The 22,482-nt window shown below is 43.6% G+C and overlaps 1 protein-coding gene across 6 annotated transcripts in view; it reads left to right on the top strand.

Moving 5' to 3' along the window:
• The first annotated feature begins 3,227 nt into the window (after positions 1-3,227).
• The window catches only part of LOC110534539 (GRB2-associated-binding protein 1), a 70,915-nt gene continuing 51,660 nt past the window's right edge, over positions 3,228-22,482 (top strand). Inside the window, exons 1-2 of one of the 6 annotated variants that reach the window (XM_036933662.1) lie at positions 3,228-3,923; positions 4,024-4,153. In XM_036933662.1, the coding sequence (XP_036789557.1) occupies positions 4,082-4,153 (72 nt within the window). In that variant the 5' untranslated portion in view covers positions 3,228-3,923; positions 4,024-4,081. Of the gene's footprint in view, positions 3,924-4,023; positions 4,154-16,680; positions 16,878-22,482 lie in introns of those variants that run through there. The other 5 variants (XM_036933663.1, XM_036933661.1, XM_036933669.1 and 2 more) reach the window with 5 other exon arrangements.

Genomic DNA, 22,482 nt, shown 5'->3' on the forward strand with positions numbered 1-22,482 from the left:
CCTTACCCTCTCCAAAAGGATATTGAGAAGCATCTTTATGTAATGGGTCTTAAAACAGTAGCATCAGACTTGCAATAGTGGCACTACATGAATAGGAAATGGGAGCGAATGGTATGCAACGGTTGACCCTATCAGCACACTTGCTGTTGCTAATGGCATAGCCAATATGTGTAATGTAGCAATGCAAGCTTGTGGTTTGCAAATGGGTCATTTCTGTGCTATTCGGTATCCCTGCCATTACGTTTACAACACACTGTAGTGGTAGCACTGTAATCGCCTCAAAAAGCATTTGGGAAAAATCAATGGCACTCAATTATTAATTGACCGATCCATTTGCGTTTCACTTGTACAGTTTTGTAAGGACACATCAAAAGTTTTATTGAGCAATGGCATTCCCTGTAAGTTACACAACTCAGTGTTGTATGATATCAAGTGTGGCCTTTTTTTTTAATGGTACCAGAGCAGCTTCATCAGCAGGTTCAGAATGCCCAAATATACTGAACAAAAATATAAATGCAACATGTTAATTGTTGGTCCCATGTTTCATGAGCTGAAATAAAAGATCCCAGAAATGTTCCATACTCACAAAAAGCTAATTTCTCTCAAATTTTGTGCACAAGTTTGTTTAAATCACTGTTAGTGAGCATTTCTCCTTTGCCAAGATAATCCATCCACATGACAGGTGTGGCATATCAATAAGCTGATTAAACAACATGATCATTACACAGGTGCATCTTGTGCTGGGGACAATAAAAAGACACTCTAAACTGTGCAGTTTTTCCACACAACGCAATGCCACAAATGTCTCAACTTTTGAGGGAGCGTGCAATTGGCATGCTGACTGAAGGAATCTCTGTTGCCAGAGCTGTTGCCATATAATTGAATGTTAATTTCTCTACCATAAGCTGCCTTCAATGTAATTTTAGACAATTTGGCAGTGCGTCCAACCAGCCTTACAACCGCAGAACAAGTGTAACCACACCAGCCCAGGACCTCCACATCCAGCTTCTTCACCTGCAGGATCGTCTGAGACCAGCCACACAGACAGCTGATGAAACAGGAGTATTTCTGTCTGTAATAATGCCCATTTGTGGGGGAAAATTATTCTGGTTGGCTGGGCCTGGCTCCCAAGTAGGTGGGCCTATGCCCTCCCAAGCCCACCCATGGCTTGATTAGGGCCTAATTAATTTATTTCAATTGACTGATTTCCTTAAATATTCCTTATAACTGTAACTGAGTAAAATCGTTGAAATTGTTGCATTTATACATTTTTTCAGTATTGTATGTAGATTTGCCAGGCTGCACTTTTTTAGGAGCAACTTTTTCAGTCTATTGTAGTTATTGCCATTGTGGCAAAACAACTTCCCTCTGGGAACATATGAAGTACGCTACAATTCAATTGAAGTTATGAAATACTATTATTGTGGCGGTGGGCTTTAAAATGGATACTATAACCCCTCTATTATTGCAGAGATTTCAATGTGATAACAATGAAGGCAAAAACCAATGTGGGATGATTTGATGAGCAGCTAACATCCCCATACAAATACAAATCACAAATGCATATTGTTTGATCCCTGTTTGATCCCTTTATTTTTCTATGGTTGGCACATCAAATGCAATTGGTTTTAATGCCTTTCTCATAAAAATTTAAGTCCCTTGCAAAAGCATGAACTCTGGAACCACTTATTTAAAATGTAATTTAATAAACATAATGCCTTCTCTGTCTCCCTCCCTTCCTCTCTCTTTTTCCATTTGTCTATTGGGGACCATGAAGTTGGGATTTATGCTCCTGTTAAGTTCCTCAGTGACTAGTATGGCTCAGCAAAATACCAGTGACTAGAACTTTTACCACAGCAATATCTTTCTTTCAGCTCTATGGTGTCATAGACCCATCTTGAGGAGCACACAGTAAAAAGGAAAAATTATCTCCCAGGCTGAATAGTATTTTAGAAGACATTGACAAGTAGTATCAATAGTATTATGGATGGTAGACTGACAAATGTACTCAATTGTTGTCCTCACCGGTTGGGCTTGCCTGCTGTATGGAGCTATGCTGTGACAAATATCTTTAATGGCTATGTGAATGTTTAAATGGATTAATATTAGAATGTAAAGTCTCACTCACAACTGGGTGGGTCATGGCTGTACTTAGTTGTGAATCTGCATATGATTAATACATTGTTTGAATGTTATTGTGTTGCCTGAGTCATACATTTAATTGTTTTTTTTAAACTAGGAAAGTCAATTAAGAACAAATTCTTAATTACAACAACCTAGGAACAGTGGGTTAACTGCCTTGTTCAGGGGCAGAACCACAGATTTCTACCTTGTCAGCTCGGGGATTCGATCCAGCAACCTGCCGGTTACTAGTCCAATGCTCTAACCACTAGGATCCCTGCCGCCCTGTGATGGCTGTTGTGCACAATAATAGTTATTAATTTGTATTAGTAAGTTATATGAAAAGTTAATGTTTGTTTTGGTACATCAGTTGACTATTCGTTAATCACAACAATATTGATCTGCATGTATACTATGCTCAAACCCATTCGAAATTGGCAGTCAGACATTATAGATGGACTTACAAATACAGGCTAATAGCCAAAATACAGTGGAGAGCTTTTTACCATTACAATAACATTCCAGAATTCCACAGATACTTTAACCCTCATGGGAACTCATCTCTGTCAAATTGCCAATAGTCAGGCTCAGGGTCTACAAGAACAACACTACTAGAGTTGTCAAGGGATGGATAGCCTACTCTTGCAATGAAGCAACAAAGACATTTAATTAATTTGGGCTCCTGAGTGGTGCAGGGGTCTAAGGCACTGTGTCTCAGTGCTAGAGGCGTCACTACAGACACCATGGATCAAATCCAGGCTGTATCACAACCGGCAGTGATTCGGAGTCCCATAGGGCACCCGCAGAATTAGCCCAGCGTCGGCCAACATTGTAAATAGAAATGTGACTTGTCTGGTTAAATAAAGGTAAAACATTTGACGAAGAGATGTTTTATTTATTGTTGCTGAAATTATAATATTCCTATTCGAGTTTTGTTGTTTCTGGTTTTGGTGCTCACACTTACACACATAGATATAATGTAATGGCAATCGCCAACTTTCTAATTGTACGGGCATTTCTTCACTGTCTTCGAGGTTGCATGACTTCGAGCGCACAAGTGGCGCGCATTGTGGTAAGTGTAGTTTCCACGTGCGCATGGCATGAGAGGTCCTACATTGAACACTGGAATGCAGTTTCTTTGTTATTCCGTTCAGTCATTAGAAAGCCATCTTTTCCCAACGGTATTCAGTCAGATGGGTGTACATCTATACTAACCATATGCAAAAAATAATTGATCAAAATGCGGTTATTTGTTTTGGGGGGAGAAACGCCAAACAATTGAGAACTACATGTCCCATGGCGTGTTGGTTATATTTTCCTGCACGCCGCCTCTCCCTCTGCCTGCGTGTTCCAAAGGAGGCTGTCAGGCTGAGTTCAGGGAAAACACAGAGCTGCCGATCTGTCAATCATAATTAGCAACCACAGGGAGTGAAACTGGGAGGAAGGTCGGTGAAACGCTACGTTTTTGGGTGAAAAGGCATTGTACTTTCCGTGAAACAATTATGCGTCGGAAAGGAGAGGAAAATAAGTATCCTAGTGTGCTTACAAATATTTGTTCTACTTTGGAAGGAATTGCATAAAAGCGCGTTCACTGAAAGCCAAACTCGGCGAGTTTCACTTGCAAGCAACTATTCTGCTTGGAGTGCGAAACATATCCAGAAGAAGGTAACCACGGACGCACGACACTTTGGGATTTAATTTGGCTATTTAACACACTTCTTGACAAAAGAGGTTGATACATTTCAGAGGACTGTCGTAAAGTCGCTGTTGGTGACTCGCAGCGCAGACTAGGAGGTGTGACGGTATTTATCGCTTACCCAACTCATAAAATCTCAACCAATGCGACGTATTTTTTCTCCAGTTTTTTTTCCCCCATTGACCGCTCCCTGTCAATATTTGCAGGTTCACTCAAAACAATCTCGGCCCAAACATCCAGACGGCGAGGAAGAAAGGAGGAAAGATGAGCGGGGGAGATGTGGTGTGCTCGGGCTGGTTAAGAAAATCTCCTCCAGAAAAAAAGTTGAGACGTTACGTAAGTCTGAGCTTGATCATATTCATGTCTTGCTTTGGATCGTTACCACAGAGCGGATACATTGTAGCTATGCAAATGTAACACTTTCGATTATTTCGAATTTGTGTACGTTGCCTCGCTAATCACTTCCCCCAGCTGCACAAAGTTTCTGCAGCATCTCGAATCTGTGTGTGCTACAACAAAATTATCGACAATTCATGAATAGCAAGAAGTGGATTTCAAATCCGATTGTAGTATTGTCAGGTGACAATGGCCTCCTAGGCTACATCTTGTTATGATGACAGCCTGCATGCTGTTGAGCTTTTAAGTGATTTGATGCAAATTCCAACAGTGGGCCTATTTCAAAGCATTCATGAAAATGGTCCCATACTGTGCAACATTTGCATTCCACGGCAAGGTAACTGAAAGTCATAGCATAATAGTTTGAGCACATGCTTTAATGTCAAAATCCTAAGTGTAGGTTTGACTAATGTACGGATCTAACAAACAGATCACGTTGACAACTCTCACAATGTCCTGAATGAATTCCAATTGACTTGTGTTCTTAAAAGGAATGCTTTTGAAAGCAGTTCCTGGTTGTCACAGGAAATGAGAATGTTCAGTCTTCTCCATAGTCTAGTCTATGTAGACTCATGCCACTTTGATACCGAAGTGACTTTTTTTGTAGCAGGTTAGGAGGACTTACGCAGCACGTTAGGAGACTGAGGTTAAGGTTACCAAAAATGCTCTCCTAACCTGCAACAAATCACTTTGTATCAAAGTGGCGTGAAGAGTGTCCCATGTAGACTCGAGACTCGGCCTACTTACGAGACGGAGGTATGCCCGTATAAATCAGTACAGTATTGAAATGATATGAAAATACATTTCAATCGCTGTTGCATAGCTAGAACCCTGTTATGCAAAGTAATGGTTGTCTCTCTATAAATCACACACTTCTTTGGAAGCTGGATGTCATTGTTGATAGTCTTACATGACCTTTGTTTTGTTTTTTTACCTGAAAAGTGTTAACATTCTCACACCCATAATGAAATTGCCACCCTGTATATGTCCCCTTTGTTGTGTGAATCAGTGGGTGAATCAGTTGGCTGTATATTAGTTCCCATGATATTGGATCTGTTATCTATCCAAAGAACATCTATCATCATTGTATTCGTGGGCCCTCTATCAGTTGTATTTGCTCCTAATCTACAAAGATGGCGTGTTAAAGAGACTGCACGCCACAACTCTGAGACACAAATGGCCATTTTTAAGTCTTGCTGTGTCCAAAAGGCTGTTAAGTGTTGTATTTGTGGCTTATTGGATATCTCTATTGATATTTGCATTGGGGACTGGACGCCTCTGCGCTCCATGTTTTCACAGCAACCAGTTCTCCTCAACCGATCTCTCAGGGAGAATCTCGATTGTATACCCCTCGCGCCACCTCAAAACCCATTGGAGGTGAAGGACCTCTGGCTTTCTCAGCCAATGGGTTTTGAGAAGGAGTTGGGGATAGAGGAGGATGTGAGGAGTCTCTGTCTCTGATTGTCCATACTGAACCAAGGCATCGCCTGCCAAATACCATTCCTTCTGTCCTCCCTCCACTGATGTTATGATCAATCTGAATCGGCACAGAACTCAGTTCATAGTTCTCCTTGTTACTACAGGAGTTTGTCCTGACTGCAGCCCTACTTAGTCCTAGTTAGAGCCAGTTTTTTTATTTAACCTTAATTTAACTAGGCAAGTCAGTTAAGAACAAATTCTTATTTACAATGTCGGCCTACCGTGGAACAGTGGGTTAACTGCCTTGTACATGGGCAGATAGACAGATTTTTACCATGTCAGCTCCGGGATTCGACCCAGCAACTTTTCAGTTACTGGCCCGATGCTCTAAGCACTAGGCTACCTGCCGCCCCAAATTTAGAGCCTGTATTGAGGGCCCAGAGTGTTTCCTGTTCAGGTCACATGGTCAGGATAAGAAGTCCACTCCCTAGTCATGATCAATCGGCACCCGGCGCTCAACACTCCCTCTGTCCTCGTGAAGTGTGACAATCAGTCAGCCGGGGGGATGTAGGGGTTACTATGGAGTGGCTAGTGGTGGTGACACCGTAACCATGCCTTCCCACAGCAGGAACAGATGAGACAGGAGACTCTGATCACATGACACTTAGTGACCAAAGTTCCTTATTCCCAATCAGTGTGTTATGTTTTAACTGGAGGGTAGTGTAGGGAGCCAGCGCAGCTGCTGTACACACTGAGGTTGAGTAACTGCTAACTTGGTGGACTGCAACACCCTGAGGTGTTCATTCATCAAGTCCATCTTACTTACAGCATGTCACTCTGAAGTGACAGACTGGGAACACTTATCCTTATGTGAATGGAGCACTGAGAACGGTCTACTCCCTTAAAAAGTGGACATTTTGTTAAGGGTATAATCCAATGGGTAAATGCAGTGTGTTGCATTTCACCAGGCCCCTGAGAGAACTGATTGTGTCCTGATTGCACTGTAGCCTACTACTTCACTACCCTCAGGTCTATAGACCTAGTGTGTATTTATTTCACCCTACATTCATTAGGCCCTAAGAATGTGTTAATCTATTTGTATGATTTGGTACATGTCTATTCTGGCCTAAATGGCTTCATTGTGCCCCTATAACAGCCTGTTCTGCTGCTTTGTGGCCCTGTAGGAACAGCCTGTTCTACTGCTGTCTCTGAACAACTCTTTGACCCAATTCATCTGATTCACACTTCTGACAAAGCCTGGCGGCGTCTGTTTAAACACCGCTTTTGTGACCTTTTGTGTGTAAGTTTTGGAACTGTGTGTGTAACTGTGTGTGTGTCCTTAATGGTGTTCTACAATATGAATGGCTGTATTTTGACCCTGAAAAGTGTTAATAAGGATCTTTGTGGTGTAGATGAGGCCCTGCATGTAGTATGAGAAGGAACACTGATCACTGGCGAATTGTTGTTTCTGGTTGAAGCTGTTAGCTGGAGCCATTTGGCAATTATGTTAGCACAGCTGAAAACTGTTGTTCTGATTTAAAGAAGCAGTAAAACTGGCCTTTAGACCAGTTGAGTATCATCATTTGTGGGTTTGATTACAGGCTCTTTCTTCTGATACTCAGTCAGTCTATTCTTGTTCTGAGCATTGAAGGCTATTCCATGTGAGAAATTGCCAAGAAACTGAAGATCTCGTACAACGCTGTGTACTACTCCCTTCACAGAACAGAGCAAACTGTCTAACCAGAATAGAAAGAGTGGGAGGCCCCGGTGCACAATGGAGCACGAGGACAAGTACATCAGTGTCTAGTTTGAGAAACAGACGCCTCACATGTACTCAACTGGCAGCTTCATTAAATAGTACCAGCAAAACACCATTCTCAACGTCAACAGTGAAGTTTCCAGCTACAATAGTCATTTACAACATTAACAATGTCTACACTGTATTTCTGATCAATTGATGTTATTTTAATGGACAAAAAAAAAGTTTTTATTTCAAAAACAAGGACATTTCTAATTGACCCCAACCGTTTGAACGGTAGTGTAGGTCTCCCTCTGGCAAGGGTTCTGAATGTAAAGGTGACAGATACATGGATGGGTATTTCGGTTGTGTGTGTGTGGAGGCGTTAACTGAGAGGGGGGGTCAGAGTTCAGGTTCTGCTGCTTTTTGTCAGGGAGACGGGTCATGTATAGACTGTACAGGTTGATCTAAGTAGACCTTCTGTTTGTGTGCCCTCTCATTCTCCAGTGTTGACCCTTAGTGTCTGAGCATTCAGCCTCTACTCTCCACAGTAGCTCCAGTCCAGACACGTAGCCCTGCCGGGAGGTTAACCACTCTGGGCAAAGTTTGTCCCCGGCTGGCCAGCTCAGCCCCTGATTGGACGAGATAAAGGGTTAAACTGTTCAGCGGCCTGCCTGTGTCTGCAGCACCGCCCTGTTTACCGGCAGGCAGAGCACTGGGCAGCTCAAAGTGCACACAAAGGCCTTTTTTCTATTTTGTGGAGACATGTAGACGCACAGACAGCGTATATAGTAGGAGTGTAACCATGACAGTGCAGGGCCCCAGAGAAAGGGGTCTCTGTCCCATCTAGGGGCCATACACTGGCATATAAACTTCATGGACCACAGTGTTGTGGGTGTTTAGTCTGTTACAGGTTTATCCATACACAGGATAGGTATTTTTTCAATTTGATATACTATAGCCATCAAATTCAACTCTGGACCTCAAGGCCAATTCCGCTGCTTTTTTATATTGTTCCCCTCTAATCAGGTGCTGATTTAGACCTGGGGACACCAGGTGGGTGTAATTCATTATCAGGTAGAAGAGAGAACCAGCAGGCTCCAGACCTCGCAGAGTAGGTGTTGAATACCCCTGGCCTATAGGATGTATTAATGTAAGGTCACCTTCAGAACCGTTGCGTTCGCCTTTCTCGTCTTGGTGAGATGGTATGAGGAAACCACAACCACTCCAGTCTGATTTGTCCCAGCTGCAGATATGTAAACGTTTGCTCTGAACATGCAACTCTGTTAGGTTTTCATTTCATTGACATTGCACTTTCATTTTTGCAAACTTCCTCTTTTGTTTCTCGCCTCTCTCGCAATCTGTGAATTTCTGGAGGTCCCACTCGTAAAGCTTTCATCAGAGAGCCCTGCAGGTTGTGTGTCTTGAGACATCTGCGCTGTGTTTTCTACACTACCCAAGGAAATTAAAGGGGATAAAAGTTGGTTGTTATTTTGTCAGCTCCACTTAATGTGCGGAGACAGTTGAGGCCGGGAGGCAGCAGGGGGAATAGCTCTCGGTGTCCCCTCCCCATATGGCGACATGATTGCTCTTCTCATAGGAAGCTCAATTGGTTGGTCGCACCCAAAGCATTCAGAGGGGTTATTCACGCTGTGCTTTTCCCATCCTTTCCCTCACAGGGCCTCAGTGTTTGAACAACAACACTCTGGAGACAGGCTGACACAACGAGCTGAGAGGGAAAATGTTGAACCCTAAAGGTCCCTGTTTTGAGTGTCCCTCTACTTATGGCTGTTCCCTATATAGTGCACTACTTATGGGCCCTGATCAAAAGTAGTGCACTATATGGTGCCTTTTGGGACAAATCCATAGGGTGACGGCAGTAGACTCGCTGAGGACATCCTCTAGCCGGCTCAGAAAATATTCTTCCACTTCTGTAAATGTCTCTCACCAGTTAGCAGCTTGAGGGAGTCTGTCTCCTGACCTGAACCACTTACTGTATGTAGCTCGCTGCAGCGCCCTATAAGCCATTACTCGTGCTCAAGCCTAATTTAACATTTTTAATTTGCGACCAATCAAGGAGGAAATTCTGCAACTACTGGTCAAACGACAGAGCGGATGGATAGACAGACGGGACTCAGTGGAGTGGTCAAACGAAACAAAGGAATAGCTTTTTTGTTGAGTACAGGATTCATTAAATCTGCTTAGCAAGTAGAACAGAAGCGCTTGTGTGGCGTTAGCGTTGGAGGCTATTCCTAGCCAGCAGCCAGCATACATTATTGTTGAAGACCAGGGCTCTCCAACCCTGTTCCTGGACAGCTACCCTCCTGTAGGTTTTCCCTCCAACCCCAGTTGTAACTAACCTGATTCTGTTTATCAACCAGATATTTATTAGAAGCAGGTGCGCTAGATTAGGGTTGGAGTGAAAACCTACGGGACAGATCTCCAGGAACAGATTTGGAGAGCCCCTGTGTACCAAACAGCACTATTCCCTATGTATTGCACTGCTTTTGACCAATAAGTAGTGTACTATATAGGGAACAGGGTCCCATTTTGGGATGCAGAGTATGTCCTCCTGGCTACCACGACAACGGAACAGTCCATTTTGAAAAGCAGCAGACTGCTGCTGTTGTGTGGGAGCAGTCATGCCCAGAAAATAATGGATTGCATCGGCCATCAATTATTTAAATGTCCATTTAGAAACGTAAAGAAAAAAAGAAAGGCATACAACATTAATGCGGGGTGATATCTTGTTGACACAGCAATTACAATGCTGTTACGTACCACATACACCCTGTTCATCCCTCCTTTCAGTCGTTTCGAAAGACTGAAATATTTTCCAAACAGATGAACTGTCTCAGACCCATTCATTGTTTGTATTTGAATGATTCTCCAAAAAAAGAAAACGACCACCTGACTAGTGTTTATGTACCCAGAGCTCCACCAGTATCGCCAGACGACCCAAGGCGCTTTTCGGTTGTCTAAGTTTTCATTTGCTTGTTTACGGAGCGGGGGCCGCTTGAAACCCAATCACGACATGATAAACAATGCTCATAACCACAATAACACAGCAGCCAATTAAAGCTAAGCCCTATGAATAAAGTTTTGGTTATTTTACAGGGACACACACACACACATGGGTGAAAGCCTCCGCCAGTGTTTTACAACATCGAGGAAGCCTGATTTTAACATGACCTGTGCGGTGCTGTATTTGAGCGGCTTGTTTTTCATTCAGGTGTGTGTGTGTGTGTGGCAATGGGAGTGCTCGCTTTTGCCTGATTTGGTTTTATTGGTGTAGTTAGCAATCCAGTGATGAAAGCCATAGGTCTCTTTATAACATACACTAGACAGTTAATCTATGCACACTTTCTGCCTGATAGTCTGTCTAGGTCTCAGGGACCAAGAATAGGCCTGGAGTTGACCCACGGCCAAAAACCCACGGGCTTAGTGCTACAGCAGCTACGTGTAGCCGGTCAGACGAGGAACACTGACAGTGTGGACAGTCTGACAGTGTGGACTGCAGTGATGATATAGCAGGGATAAGATCCTTTCAACTTCTAAGTTATTACATAGTTATAACTATTTGTACATTTATCTGTATTTCCTCGTGGTCTGACTTGTCCCATTAGTGTTGTGGAGTGGGAAGGCCCACCAGCACAGACACCATCCTTCCCCAAATGTAACAATTTCCTTGCGTCACTCACTACCACTGTGTGGACAGTCCTGGTGACCAGTTCTCTGTTTCTGTGGCTATTCTCATCAACTGCGGTGGTGGTCATGTGGCGTTCTAGGCCCATGTCGTCTTTCCAAAGTCCGCCTGTTATAACTCCCAACGTGCTCCGCTGACAAACACTGCTAATAACGCCACCACCACCCACCCCCCTATTCTTCTCTCCCTCTCTCCTTACCGCTCCTCCTGGGAAAAATAGCAACAAGTTGGAAGTTAGTCCCCCCCCCTTAAACAACACTGTTTGCTTTTTGTCATGTTGCTTGGTGGCTGGGCTGCTGGCCTCGCTTGATGCAGTCTGTAAACAGATGTTCCTTTATTGCCTGGCTCTTGCTGTTTATACTGTCATAGATAAAGACTCAATCTCCCGCTGAATGTACAAAACATTAAACACTTTCCTAATATTGAGTTGCACCCCCCCTTTTCCCCTCAACATACTCAAGTCGTCAGGGCATGGACTAAAAGGTGTCGAGCGTTCCACAGGGATGCTGGCCCATGTCGACTCCAATGCTTCCCACAGTTGTCAATTTGGCTGGATGTCCTTTGATGGTGGACCATTCTTAATAAACACAGGAAATTGTTGTGAGCGACCCTACAGCTTTGCAGTTCTTGACACAAACCAGTGCGCCTGGCACCTACTACCATTCCCCATTGAAAGGCACGTAAATTGTTTCTTGCCCTTTCACCTTCTGAATGGTACACATACACAATCCATGTCTCAATTGTCTTGAGGCTTGAGAATTCTTCAACCTGTCTCCTCCCCTTCATCTACATTCTATGCTGATTGAAGTGGATTTAACAAGTGACATCAATAAAATATCATAACTTTCACCTGTTCAGTCTGTCATGGAAACAGCAGGTTTCCTTAATGTTTTGTACACTGTGTGTATATACACTAGAGGTCGACCGATTATGATTTTTCAACACCGATACCGATTTATTGGTGGACCCAAAAAAAGCCGATACGTTTAATCGGCCGATTTGTTTATGTAAAAAAAATAATATATATATATATATATATATATATATATATATATATATATATATATATAATTTTTTTTTTTTTTTTTAAAGAAAATAATCGTGTTTTTAATAAAAAAAAAAAAAAAAGTATTTTATTTATTTGTAGTAATGACAATTACAACAATACTGAATTAGCACTTTTTTTAAAACTTAATATACCTCAATAAAAATCAATTTAGCCTCAAATAAATAATGAAACATGTTCAATTTGGTTTAAATAATGCAAAAACAAAGTGTCGGAGAAGAAAGTAAAAGTGCATTATGTGCCATGTAAAAAAGCTAACGTTTAAGTTCCTTGCTCAGAACATGAGAACGTATAAAAGCTGGTGGTTCCTTTTAGCATGAGTCTTCAATATTCCAAGGTAAGAGGTTTTAGGTTGTAGTTAATATAGTATTTATAGGACTGTTTCTCTCTATACCATTTGTATTTCATATAACTTTGACTACAGGATGTTCTTATAGGCACTATAGTATTGCCAGTGTAACAGTATAGGTTCCGTCCCTCTCATCGCTCCTACCTGGGCTCGAACCAGGAACACATCGACAATAGCCTCCCTCGAAGCAGTGTTACCCATGCAGAGCAAGGGGATAACTACTTCAAGTCTCAGAGCGAGTGATGTTTGAAACGCTATTAGCGCGCACCCCATTAACTAGCTAGCCATTTCACATCGGTGACACCAGCCTCATCTCGGGAGTTGACAGGCTTGAAGTCATAAACAGCGCAATGCTTGAAGCACAGCGAAGAGCTACTGGCAAAACACACAAAAGTGCTGTTTGAATGGATGCTTACGAGCCTGCTGCTGCCTACCATCGCTCAGTCAGACTGCTCTATCAAATATCAAATCATAGACTTAATTATAACACAATCACACAGAAATACGAGCCTTTGGTCATTAATAAGGACGAATCCGGAAACTATCATTTAGCAAACAAAATGTTTATTTCAGTGAAATACGGAACCGTTCCGTATTTTATCTAACGGGTGGCATCCCTAAGTCTAAATATTGCTGTTACATTGTACAACCTTTCACTGTTATGTCATAATTACGTAAAATTCTGGCAAATTAGTTCGCAACGAGCCAGGCGGTCCAAACGTTGCATATACCCTGACTGTGCGCAATGAACACGAGAAGTGACACAATTTCACCTGGTTAATATTGCCTGCTAACCTGGATTTCTTTTAGCTAAATGTGCAGGTTTAAAAATATACTTCTGTGTATTGATTTTAAGAAAGGCATTGGTGTTTATGGTTAGGTACAGTCGTGCAACGATTGTGCTTTTTTCGCAAATGCGCTTTTGTTAAATAATCACCCTGCATTGCATCGATTATATGCAACGCACGACACGCTAGATAAACTAGTAATATCATCAACCATGTTATAAGATACGTTTAATGCTAGCTAGAAACTTACCTTGGCTTCTTACTGCATTCGCGTAACAGGCAGGCTCCTTGTGGAGTGCAATGAGAGGCAGGTGATTAGAGCGTTGGACTCGTTAACTGTAAGGTTGCAAGATTGAATCCCGGAGCTGACAATGTAAAAATCTGTCGTACTGCTGTTCCTCTGCCGTCATTGAAAATAAGAATGTGTTCTTAACTGACTTGCCTACTTAAAGGTGTAAAAAAATCGGCCAAATCAGTGTCCAAAAATACCGATTTCTGATTGTTATGAGAACTTGAAATCGTCCCTATTTTAATCGGTTGACCTCTAATACACGCACACTCTTTCTATTTTTTTTGTGTGGAAACTCTCCTGTGGTTGTAGAGCTCCACAGTCACATGGCGTTATGGTTGAATATGCCAACTCTAACACTATCCAGACCCAGTTCTTATGAAGCACAGATAAGACACTTCTCCAGACTCTTGGCTGGATATGTTTAAATGCCTGTATCCAGGGCAGACAATGAAGACAGATTTGGTCCTAAGTTATACAATGCAGGCTACATGAATGCAACTTGCAGTACAATATAATACGAACATGTTCAGAGTTCAACTTTTAGAAATCGTTATTTATTGTTCCATGTTAAAGCCAGTCCAGTGACCTCTGGCTGGAAAAATGGCTCGCTGTAAAGATATTGCCTGGCTACGCCACGACCACGGATGCTACTTCTCTGCAATTTATCTGAGTACCTACTACCTCCCCGACGCAAACATTCTAACCGTTCTGATTGGTCTCAGAAACCGCTAGGTTGGGCTGGGACACTAGTGGGTAAAGTGCAGTTTATTTATTTTTTTACATTTGTCATTAGCTTTGATTCTCTGGTTAGAGATGATCCAATCGCTGATTACTTTGTTCTGTACAACACCCCTTATCTTGACGTTGACATCGTTGAAGTAGTTTGTTGCGGTCTCAGACTGAATTATGTAGCAAACAGAGCAGCGGAAGAATTCAGTTGGAGTCATCGGGCTAGTAAAAATAGACCTTATGACAGAGAGAGAGGTTATTTCCAGCCCCAACTTTGAGTCCTACTGCTGCTCCAGAGAGAGGGGGCTGCTGCAGGGACCCAGGAGCACACAGATGTCCAAAGATGGTCCCTTTGCTTTGGCCTCTCAGGCAGAGCTGGCTTCCCCTTCCAGCAGCTCACGGGACCAGACCATAGAAATACAAATATGACCTGCAGGCCATCCACCCATCACAGAACATTGACTTGAATGGGGATGCTTTTTCTAGTGATCCTGTTTCTATCCACTGGATTGTTTGTGCAGTCATGGGAACAAGTCTCTAAAGCTGAGAGTGCATGGAGCCTGTGTATAAGCACATGTGAAATCGTCCTGGAAGGAGTTCAGAACCAGTTACGAGACTAAATGAGCAAGGTGTGTGTGTGTGCATTTTAGGATATTCCAGAATGTCAATCAATAACCCCCTCCACCTCCTCATAGGCCATCAGTAGGCAGAGAGAGAGTGGGAGGGAGAGAAAGGAAGGAAAATAAAAGATGCACCGAGCTAGCCTCAAACCCACACCATTAGCCAAGCCTCAGTCAGCCTACTCTCTGTCCCTCTCTGCTCAGGGCTCCTCTTGGCAGGCTGTGGCAGTAGGAATGTGAGCCTCTTCTGTGCTTCTGCTGTGTTCAGTGAGGGCTGGCCTCTGCTGCCTGATTTTGTTGTTTCTGCTGAGCGCAGCGCTGAGTCTGACGGAGGAAAAAGGCGCAGTTCCCTGGCGCCCCAGCACGGCATGGCGGCCGCTTCCTGTGTGCGGTGCTGATGGCTACCAGATGTCTGGAGGGAGAGAGGGAAGAGAGAATAGTGGTCTACCACGCTGGTGTCTAGTGCTTTTTGTTCTGTTTCACTTTTGTGCTACCTTTTTCCTCTCGGTCGCTCGGTCGGGGTCGCTCTGTTTGGGTCGCTCTGTCGCTGTCTCTGGGTCATTCTGTCTCCTCTCTTTCTCTGGCTCTAACCTAATCCCACAGTTTGTGGGTGTGTATCAGGGTGTGAGCTGCTGCTGTGGGCTGTTTAACCCAGTAGAGGTTGTTAACTCTGCCTGTCTGTCTCAGTGCTCCTCTTAGTCAGCTTATAGTTGAGCCTCTTCCCCGATCCACTTTCATAGAAAAGACATGCTTCATTAGAAACAACCATTAAATCATCTTCCCTCCTCCTCCTGCATGCCTTGGTCACGTCCCAAATGGCACCCTATTACTTATCTAGTGCACTACTTTTTGGCTAGGGCTCATGTCAAAAGTAGTGCACTATGTATGGTGCCATTCTGGGACGCAGACATGAACTAGATGAGCATAACTGGGCCGTAAAGCCTGTAATGCTACATTTTAATATCCAGACCTCATACATTTTACAGCCGCTGTAATTCATGGTCGTTGAGAGAAAATGGTGTGCCCTTCACATTTCAGTGTTTTAGTGACTTTACTGTTTGATCTAGACATCTGAACTGTTTGTGGCTCTATCAATCCATGTGAGTGGTCTACTTTTGAAAGTCGACCACAAGGGACTGTGTGTAAGTGGCCCCGCCCCCCCGTGTCGGCTCATCTGTCTCTGCCACATGTACACACACCTGTGCTTCTGCAGGGCCTTCGTACAGCCTCTAGACGCACTGCTGCTGTGGCCCTATCTCCCCTCTTGAGGATTCCTATGTGTGTTTGTGTGATGGGGGGGAGGGGGCACCCTGGAGACAAGCTGTGAAATGCCCACCGCCGCCCTGTGTAATTTCTCGGGTTACTGTGAGTCAGCCGGGCCCATACGGACAGACCACACACTCCTCCCTACCTCTATCGCTCTCTTTCTCTCTATTTTTCGCTTTTCATCTTGTTGCTTCTCTCTTTAAAAAAATCATTATCTAAATGAGTTTATACTAGAGAAAAAGATGTGTCTAGTCAAGAGGTAGAGGGCGAGAGGGGCAGGCCAGTCCTTTCTTAGCCTGTCCCCTATGAGTGTCCTGCGGGCAGCCTGATTGCATTATAGAGCTCAGCTCTGGTGCTGCTCGATATCTCTGGCCTGGCTACCAGCCAGAGGAAGGGGGTGAGACACACACCCCCCCGCTCCCAGTGAAGACCCTGTTGTGAGAGCGGGCTAGGTTACACTCCCTCTGATTGGTGGCTGAGAGACGGTGAACTCCCACCTTCTCTCTCAGTATTCCTGTGAACTCTCCCAACGTTATTTCTGTATGTCTCTCGGGTACGTCTCGGGACCCTGTGGACTAGCTTGAGTGCTCGACCCGTCGACATTTTGTAGGGCCGACTTCGTCTCTCGTTCTGATATACCAATGGCATTTGGCTAGGCGACTGGACTGGTCGATCAGGCATTGAGTTCCAGGTCAGTACTACTATGCAGAATGTAAGCATTTTTGTTGTATTTATTGTTGAGGGAATTCTATTGAGTTTACTGCTGCTTATCTGGACATTTTGAAATATAGACCCTGACTTTATGGTTCCCAGGTGGACTGACGAGCTGCAGGTGTTCACACAACTCAAGCGCCGTTGGAGCTTAGCTCTTACCTGCTACTTTAACACACATCAACTCCGCTTCCCCTATTCAGAAACCATACAGCCTGTGACAAGAGCCTCTAAGTGTTGGGTCAGTGAAAGTGATGTGGTTTTGAGCTGAACAACGATCATCCCAAAAAGAAAAGATCCTTCCTCATAGTTTATTTGTAAAGTAATGACAACATTCCACAATGTATTCTGACATGCTGGTTGTCTTAAAGGGATTTGTTGTTTACAGTAGATACGCCCCAGCCAGATACTGCTCTTTCATCTAGAATGTATCGATCAGCAGGCCATTATGTTGATCAGTGTTATGCCCATACATGTGGTTATGTGGGGCTCCTAAGGCACTGCATCTCAGTGGAAGAGGCGTCACTGCAGTCCCTGGTTTGAATCCAGGCTGCATCACATCCGGCTGTGATTGGAGTCCCATAGGGCGGCGCACAATTGGCCCAGCGTCGTCTGGGTCTGGCCGGGGTAGGCCGTCATTGTTAGTAAGAATTTGCTCTTAACTGACTTGCCTAGTTAAATAAAGGTTAAATGAAGTAAAAGGTCTGGTATTGGCAATGCATTCATTGTCATACTTCGTTAACATATAACATAACACATGGCATAGCCTTGTCTTGGTCTGTTTTGTGTGTTCAGCTCCACTATGCCAGTGTGTGGTTTGGACCACTACTCTGATGGCCATTTGGCCTGTCGAGTTGTGCGCTCAGTCATTCTCTTGTGTGTACAGACCAGACACAGACACGCACTCGCAGGCTGAGACAAACCACAGCAGAACTAAGAGGGAATTGTCTGGGCCGCTGGTCTTCCCCTCAGCCTGGCTGCTCGCTCTTTGCAGCCAAGAAACACTGATCATGTGAATGGCCCAGCCCTGCTAATGGAATGTGTTGAATTCCTAAAGATGCTGTTTTGACAAACATGTGACTTGGGGGGGGGGGGGGGGCTGTACATGTTTTGAATCCTCAACCTTTGTACAGATGTTATTGTTGAGAACCAACTTGAATATCAGGCAAAGAGGAGATGTAGAAGGGGAGGGACGTCTCTGCCACCTACCTCCACCATGCCTGCTCCCCCACGTTAAGTAGACAACCTCTGTTGAACAGCACAGCTAGAAATGTCATGAGTAGAACCTACAGTATTCCTCCTAACATGAGAGAGCATGTTTGTTCCACGTAATATATTTATATCTGAGCCTTCCACATTGTTGTGCCCTGTACTGCTTTAGTCAGATGACCTAGTCCGAGCCCTTATGTCCTGTCCCCCATCAGTTCTCACAACAATCCCCCAAACTGAATACTATCCTGCCTAAATTGAACAGGCTGCTGAATAGCAACAAGGGCAATTAACTACAGAAATATGGGAATCGCTCTTAGTTGCGGTTCTTGTTGGATAAACAATTAACGTGTGTGTGCGCGCGTCTGGAAGTAACAGTAGTCCTATGTCATTGCAGGCCTATTAGGAAGGAAGGACACGTTTCAAACTCTAATCAATCCTTCAACCAATCAATAACTCAGTAAAACTACAAATCAACTTGTCAATTCTCAGGTTATTGGGTTAAGCTAATAGGGGTCAACCTACTGTATGACTGACAATATCAGATGGTATTTAGTGGTACACTTCTCTCTGCAGTCTCTGATATAAGGAATTATACATTTGAATTCTAAACTAATCTGAGCTAACATGGATTACTGTTGCATAATTTATTATTTAGACAAACAAATTTCTCTTGTTTTGTGTAATATAATTGGAGTACAACACATCTGATTTGATGACGTAGGCCTACACCACAAATGGACTCCCTTCGCTTAGTTGAAGTATTCTCCCATACATATACAATAGATGACTCTATTTCTGTGCTTTCCCTACAAACACGCATCAAGAGAGCACATGGACTCCACCTCTGTTCAGTTGTCAGTTAGATAGAAGCCAGTGGGTGTTGTGTTCTCCATTGGGCTAATCAGTGCTTGACTTTGACAGGAGCTCAGTACTGGCACGTCAGATTTTCTACTGCTTGAGCTCCTGTTCCTCTTATAGAATATCAGCTCAAGTATTGTGGAGCTCCTGCACCTAAATATATAAACGGTACCGGCCCCCAAAATGAGTACTTGAACCTATTTCAGTCCAAGTCAAGCACTGGTGATAATAGCTATTGAGCTTAGGTTTCTGTTGCTCCATCCCTCTACCACAAACCAACATCTATACAGCTTCACCAGCCAATAGCGAAAGTGCATGAAGATGGCGACCATCATGTACTTACCACAAGTCACATAAGTTGCATGGACTTACTCTGTGTGCAATACTAGTGTTTAATGTGATTTTTGAATGACTACCTCACCTCTGTACTCCACATATACAATTATCTGTAAGGTCCCTCGGGTGACAAATCAAATTTGATTTGACTGTGTTGAATGCAATAGGTGTAGTGTGAAATGCTTACTTACAAGCCCTTAACCAACAATGCAGTTCAAGAAATGGAGTTAAGAAAATATTTACTAAATGAACTAAAGTAACACAATAAAATAACAATACCGACGCTATATATAGGTGGTACCGATACAGAGTCAATGTGCGGGGGGTATAGGTTAGGTAATTTGTACATGTAGGTAGGGGTAAAGTGGTAGGGGTAAAGTAAACAAAGAGGGGGGGGGGGGTGTCAATGTAAATAGTCCGGGTGGCCATTTGAATTGTTCTTGGGGGGGGGGGGGGGGGTAGAAGGCGGTAGAAGCTGTTAAGGAGCTCCTTGTACCTAGACTTGGTGATACCGCTTGTAGAGAGAACAGTCTATGACTTTGGTGACTGGAGCCATTGAACATTTTTTGGGGCCTTCCTCTGACACCGCCTAGTATATACAGTTGAAGTCGGAAGAATACATGCACTTAGGCTGGGGTCATTAAAACTCGTTTTTCAACCACTCCACAAATTTCTTGTTAACAAACTATAGTTTCGGCAAGTCTGTTAGGACATCTACTTTGTGCATGACACAAGTCATTTTTCCAACAATTGTTTACAGAGAGATTATTTCACTTATAATTCACTGCATCACAATTCCAGTGGGTCAGAAGTTTACATACAGTAAGTTGACTGTGCCTTTAAACAGCTTGGAAAATTCCAGAAAATGATGTCATGGCTTTAGAAGCTTCTGATAGGCTAATTGATATCATTTGAGTCAATTGGATGTTTACCTGTGGATGTATTTCATGGCCTACCTTCAAACTCAGTGCCTCTTTGCTTGACATCATGAGAAAATCAAAAGAAATCAGCCAAGACCTCAGAAAAAAATTGTAGACCTCCACAAGTCTGGTTCATCCTTGGGCGCAATTTCCAAATGCCTCAAGGTACCATGTTCATCTATACAAACGATAGTACGCAAGTATAAATACCATGGGACCACGCAGCCACCATACCGCTCAGGAAGGAGACGTGTTCTGTCTCCTAGAGATGAATGTACTTTGAGAAAAGTGCAAATCAATCCCAGAACAACAGCAAAGGACCTTGTAAAGATGCTGGAGGAAACGGGAACATATATCCACAGTAAAATAAGTCCTATATCGATATAACCTGAAAGGCCGCTCAGCAAGGAAGAATCCACTGCTCCAAAACCGCCATTAAAAGCCATACTATGGTTTGCAACAGCACATGGATATGTCCTCTAGTCTGATGAAACAAAAATAGGACTGTTTGGCCATAATGATCATCGTTATGTTTTGAGGAAAAAGGGGGAGGCTTGCAAGCTGAAGAACACCATCCCAACTGTGAAGCACGAGGGACTGGTGCTGCAGGAGGGACTGGTGCTCTTCACAAAATAGATAGCATCATGAGGACTGAAAATTGTGGATATATTGAAGCAAACATCTCAAGACATCAGTCAGGAAGTTAAAGCTTGGTCGCAAATGGGTCTTCCAAATGGACAATGACCCCAAGCATACTTCCAAAGTTGTGGCAAAATTGCATAAGGACAACAAAGACAAGGTATTGGAGTGGTCGTCACAAATCCCAGACCTCAATCCTATAGAACATTTGTGGGCAGAACTGAAAAAGCGTGTGCGTGCAAGGAGGCCTACAAACCTGACTCGGTTACACCAGCTCTGTCAGGAGGAATGGGCCAAAATTCACCCAACTTATTGTGGGAAGCTTGTGGAAGGTTACCCAAAACGTTTGACCTAAGTTAAACAATTTAAAGGCAATGCTACCAATACTAATTGAGTGCATGTAAACTTCTGACCCACTGGGAATGTGATGAAAGAAATAAAAGCTGAAATAAATCATTCTCTCTACTATTATTCTGACTTTTCACATTAAAATAAAGTGGTGATCCTAACTGACCTAAGACGGAATTTTTTACTGAGATTAAATGTCAGGAATTGTGAAACTGAGTTTAAATGTACAGTGGGAGAACAAGTATTTAATCACTGCCGATTTTGCAGGTTTTCCTACTAACAAAGCATATAGAGGTCGGTCTGCACACACTGCAGCAAGGATTTTAGCCCACTCCTCCATACAGACCTTCTCCAGATCCTTCAGGTTTCGGGGCTGTCGCTGGGCAATACGGACTTTCAGTTCCCTCCAAAGATTTTCTATTGGGTTCAGGTCTGGAGACTGGCTAGGCCACTCCAGGACCTTGAGATGCCTCTTACGGAGCCACTCCTTAGTTGCCCTGGCTGTGTTTCGGGTCGTTGTCATGCTGGAAGACCCAGCCACGACCCATCTTCAATGCTCTTACTGAGGGAAGGAGGTTGTTGGCCAAGATCTCACGATACATGGCCCCATCCATCCTCCCCCAAATACGGTGCAGTCGTCCTGTCCCCTTTGCAGAAAAGCACCCCAAAGAATGATGTTTCCACCTCCATGCTTCACGGTTGGGATGGTGTTCTTGGGGTTGTACTCATCCTTCTTCCTCCATTGACCAGGTCCTGCCGTGTAGTTCTGGGCTGATCCCTCACCTTCCTCATGGTCATTGATGCCCCACGAGGTGAGATCTTGCATGGAGCCCCAGACCGAGGGTGATTGAGCGTCATCTTGAATTTCTTCCATTTTCTAATAATTGCGCCAACAGTTGTTGCCTTCTCAACAAGCTGCTTGCCTATTGTCCTGTAGCCCATCCCAGCCTTGTGCAGGTCTACAATTTTATCCCTGATGTCCTTACACAGCTCTCTGGTCTTGGCCATCGTGGAGAGGTTGGAGTCTGTTTGAGTGTGTGGACAGGTGTCTTTTATACAGGTAACGAGTTCAAACAGGTGCAGTTAATGCAGGTAATGAGTGGAGAACAGGAGGGCTTCTTAAAGAAAAAGTAACAGGTCTGTGAGAGCCGGAATTCTTACTGGTTGGTAGGTGATCAAATACTTATGTCATGCAATAAAATGCAAAATAATTACTTAAAAATCATACAATGTGATTTTCTGGATTTTTGTTTTAGATTCCGTCTCTCACAG

Source organism: Oncorhynchus mykiss, chromosome 10 (genome assembly GCF_013265735.2).
Source record: "Oncorhynchus mykiss isolate Arlee chromosome 10, USDA_OmykA_1.1, whole genome shotgun sequence".
NCBI lineage: Eukaryota > Metazoa > Chordata > Actinopteri > Salmoniformes > Salmonidae > Oncorhynchus > Oncorhynchus mykiss.